Source organism: Gavialis gangeticus, unplaced genomic scaffold, assembly GCF_001723915.1.
Source record: "Gavialis gangeticus isolate Ggan-Ray unplaced genomic scaffold, GavGan_comp1, whole genome shotgun sequence".
Taxonomy (NCBI): Eukaryota; Metazoa; Chordata; order Crocodylia; family Gavialidae; genus Gavialis; species Gavialis gangeticus.
In genome coordinates this window covers 21,464,998-21,468,195 of record NW_017728992.1, presented here as the reverse complement: position 1 = coordinate 21,468,195, position 3,198 = coordinate 21,464,998, and the positions used below count along the sequence as shown (strand labels likewise).

Sequence of the window (3,198 nt, the reverse complement as noted above, 5' to 3'; positions counted from 1 at the left end):
CCAAATCAGGCCCTTGCTTTCTAACCCAAAGGCTAGGTGCGGCTGCCCGATTCAGTAGTCTCAGAACTGGTCAACAGCTCATTTAAAAGGAGTCCCTTATCTTTTTTTAGACAAAAGATACAAAACTGTCCCCACTCTGTCTGAGTGAGGCATCTAACATAACTTTTCTATTACTTGTATATGATAACATGTATACATATGCATTTCTAATTCTTACTTCTATTGGTTACTAGTTAACTCATCTATAATTGGTTATGCTTCTTATGTTAATTTGTAATAGTCTACTTATAATACTCCCCAGACTTTATCAGCGTGATATATGGTTGTTTTTGTTCTTGCGGTTTAGCCTTGCATTTCCATATTTTCTAAAAAAAAACACTGCTTTGCTTGCAACTTTTATCATACTGTCAGCATTCTTATTCAAGGGTCAGATAGTGCTCATGCTAAGCAAGGCCTAGCATAATTCACAGCGCACTAAAACTCCCAGAATGCTTCAGGGAGGTTGAGAAGTCAGCGATTGACATTCTGGTTTTCACTATCTCACATTGACGGTTCTATTTTTTATTTAAGCATACCTTTTTAAGATTTGACCGTTGTCCACTTCTTGCTATGGGTTCCTCTGCTGCTTAGCTACTATTTTAGATAAGATGCTTTGGTGTTTGCTCTTTTCTATGGTTCTAATCCTAATTTTGGCCCTTTATTTTATTGTAGAACAGATTTGAGAACCTCTTCCGAAAATATGTAACTTATACAGGTGGAGAAGAGCTCTTTGGTTTGCCTGTTACACAGTATCCTCAGCTACTTGAGATAAAGAAGCAGCTGAACTTGCTACAGAAACTGTACAGCCTGTATAATAGTGTCATTGACACTGTCAATGGCTATTATGATATTCTTTGGTCAGAAGTGAATATTGAGAAAATCAACAATGAACTTCTAGAATTTCAAAACAGGTAAGACTATTTGAGTATTGTACAGCTAATGCTGTCTGTGTTTTCTACTGTTTGAATATTGATATTAATTCCTCTTGAACCTATTTGGATTAGTATTTCTTGCTTTTTAAAACTTTCTTTTGGCACTGGCTTTTACCAGACTTGGGGTCACTTACCAATGGATAAATTCAGGTTTGTTGTTCCTTGAAATTTTTCATTAAGTAATTCATTTTTGTTACTTGAAGGAAGCAACTGAATTAGGAACTGATGATTCCCTTCTCTGGAATAGGATATTTATGGTTTCAAAATGTGATTGAAAAGACTTTTTCCATTTGAAAACTTGTCTTATGTTAACTAAGGGTTTCTCCTGGACTTAATTTTAGGGTATGCCTATCCAGCACTATCTGAGTTGAACAGAAAGCCCTTAATTTACTCTTTGGAGAATCAATCCTAATAATCTTGTACAAAAGGGTGGAGTAGTTGAGGTAATTTTGTACCCAATAGACTTATTGGGAATATGGTCAGAGGAAAAAAGGGGAAAGACATATTTGAGAAGGCGGAGTTATTCTTCAACATTTCCAAAAATAAGACGAATGATAATTTGACATCCTTGTTGTTGAATGTCCAAAAGGTAACCAAGAATAATATTAAACAAATGCAGCTTTCCACCCGTGTTCATGTGGCCAGGTTAGGATGGATGATCTATTAATGTGAAGTGGCTTGTTTCATGGAGTGCAAGATGAATGCAAAGAAGCTAATGGTAAAGAGGTATTTGCATTTTATGGAAGCACAGGCAGAAAATGTCAAATGCAGGTGATAGCATCAGTTCATAGGCAGTTGAATAGTGATGAAATAAACTGTTTATCTTAAATGCCATTTAAAAAAAAATCTAGGAATCTTAAAATACTTTGAATTATAGGAATGTATGTTACATCATAGTTAAAGCCCTAAGTAATCTTGAATAATTAATGCCATAGAACAGCCTAAACTTTTTTTTTTAAAGGTAGCTTATTGTTTAATGCACAGATGTCGTAAGCTTCCTCGAGGTTTGAAGGAATGGCAGGCATTTCTGGACCTAAAGAAGACGATCGATGATTTCAGTGAGTGCTGTCCATTGCTTGAGCTAATGTCTAATAAAGCCATGATGGCTCGACACTGGAAGCGAATTACAGATCTTACTGAACAGAGCTTTGACATAGAAAGTGAGAGCTTCAAACTGAAGAATATCATGGAAGCACCTCTGCTGAAATACAAAGAAGAAATAGAGGTACAGATTGGAATGGAACTGAAATATACTGGTATTGTGTGATTTCCTGCAACGCTGCTTCAACACTTGAAACAAATGGCAACAGAATATGCTATCGTTCATTCTCCACTGTGCACAGATTTGAATACACAATGACACTGGTGATCAATATCCCACTCCTCTGGTTCACCTTGAAGGTTTCTGATAAAATGCTTATGCTGCATCACAGAATATATTTAAAAACAAACTAAAGGTTTCAGTGGGAATACTGCTAAGGGATTAAAAGGTGCGCAGGTAGCACATTTCTTACTGTTCAGTCAGTGAGTATTGTAACAGATCTGGCTTTTCTCTTTCATCCTAGTTAAGCAGTTCAGTAAAAGGCATTGTAAGGTCATCTTTGTCCTCAAGTTGAAGGCAGAAGCTAGGGTTTGCCTGCGAAAAATAAGGCCTTTTGCAGCATTGCATCTAACTCATTCAGAGTTCATCCAGTGTGCTGACTGCTTCAAAATGTAGACATTCCTAGATAAGCTGTTTCTAGCATCAGTGTGCCTAAGTTGTTTCAGAAAAGCTTGTTGGTATTTTTTTTAGGTTTACTATATTTAGTTGGTCTAATGGAGAGATCACATAGTTGAACTATGGATTCTTGAATTTGAGGTGAAGAAGCTTCTCACATTAACATACTATTTTTATTTTAAAGGATATCTGCATTAGTGCTGTAAAGGAGAGGGACATAGAGCAAAAGCTAAAACAAGTGATTGTTGAGTGGGACAACAAAACATTTACCTTTGCCAACTTTAAAGCCCGTGGCGAACTGCTCTTAAGAGGAGACGGCATTTCAGAAACAATTGCTGGCATGGAGGATAGTCTGATGATTCTGGGTTCTCTCATGAGCAACAGGTAATGGTAGAAAGACTTACAGACTAACCGATGACTTATAGGACCAAGTTGGCTTTCCTAAAGTAGATGGAAGCATAAGATTGAGTGTAAAAAAAAAAAAAAAAAAAAAAAAAAAAAAAAAAAAAA

At 36.3% G+C, this 3,198-nt stretch overlaps 1 protein-coding gene across 1 annotated transcript in view; it reads left to right on the top strand.

Annotated features, from left to right (window-relative positions):
• DNAH5 (dynein axonemal heavy chain 5) overlaps positions 1-3,198 on the top strand; it is a 555,556-nt gene that overhangs the window by 178,879 nt on the left and 373,479 nt on the right. Inside the window, exons 27-29 of the mRNA XM_019521239.1 lie at positions 712-950; positions 1,956-2,196; positions 2,873-3,072. Of these exons, the coding sequence (XP_019376784.1) occupies positions 712-950; positions 1,956-2,196; positions 2,873-3,072 (680 nt within the window). The remainder of the gene's footprint in view (positions 1-711; positions 951-1,955; positions 2,197-2,872; positions 3,073-3,198) is intronic.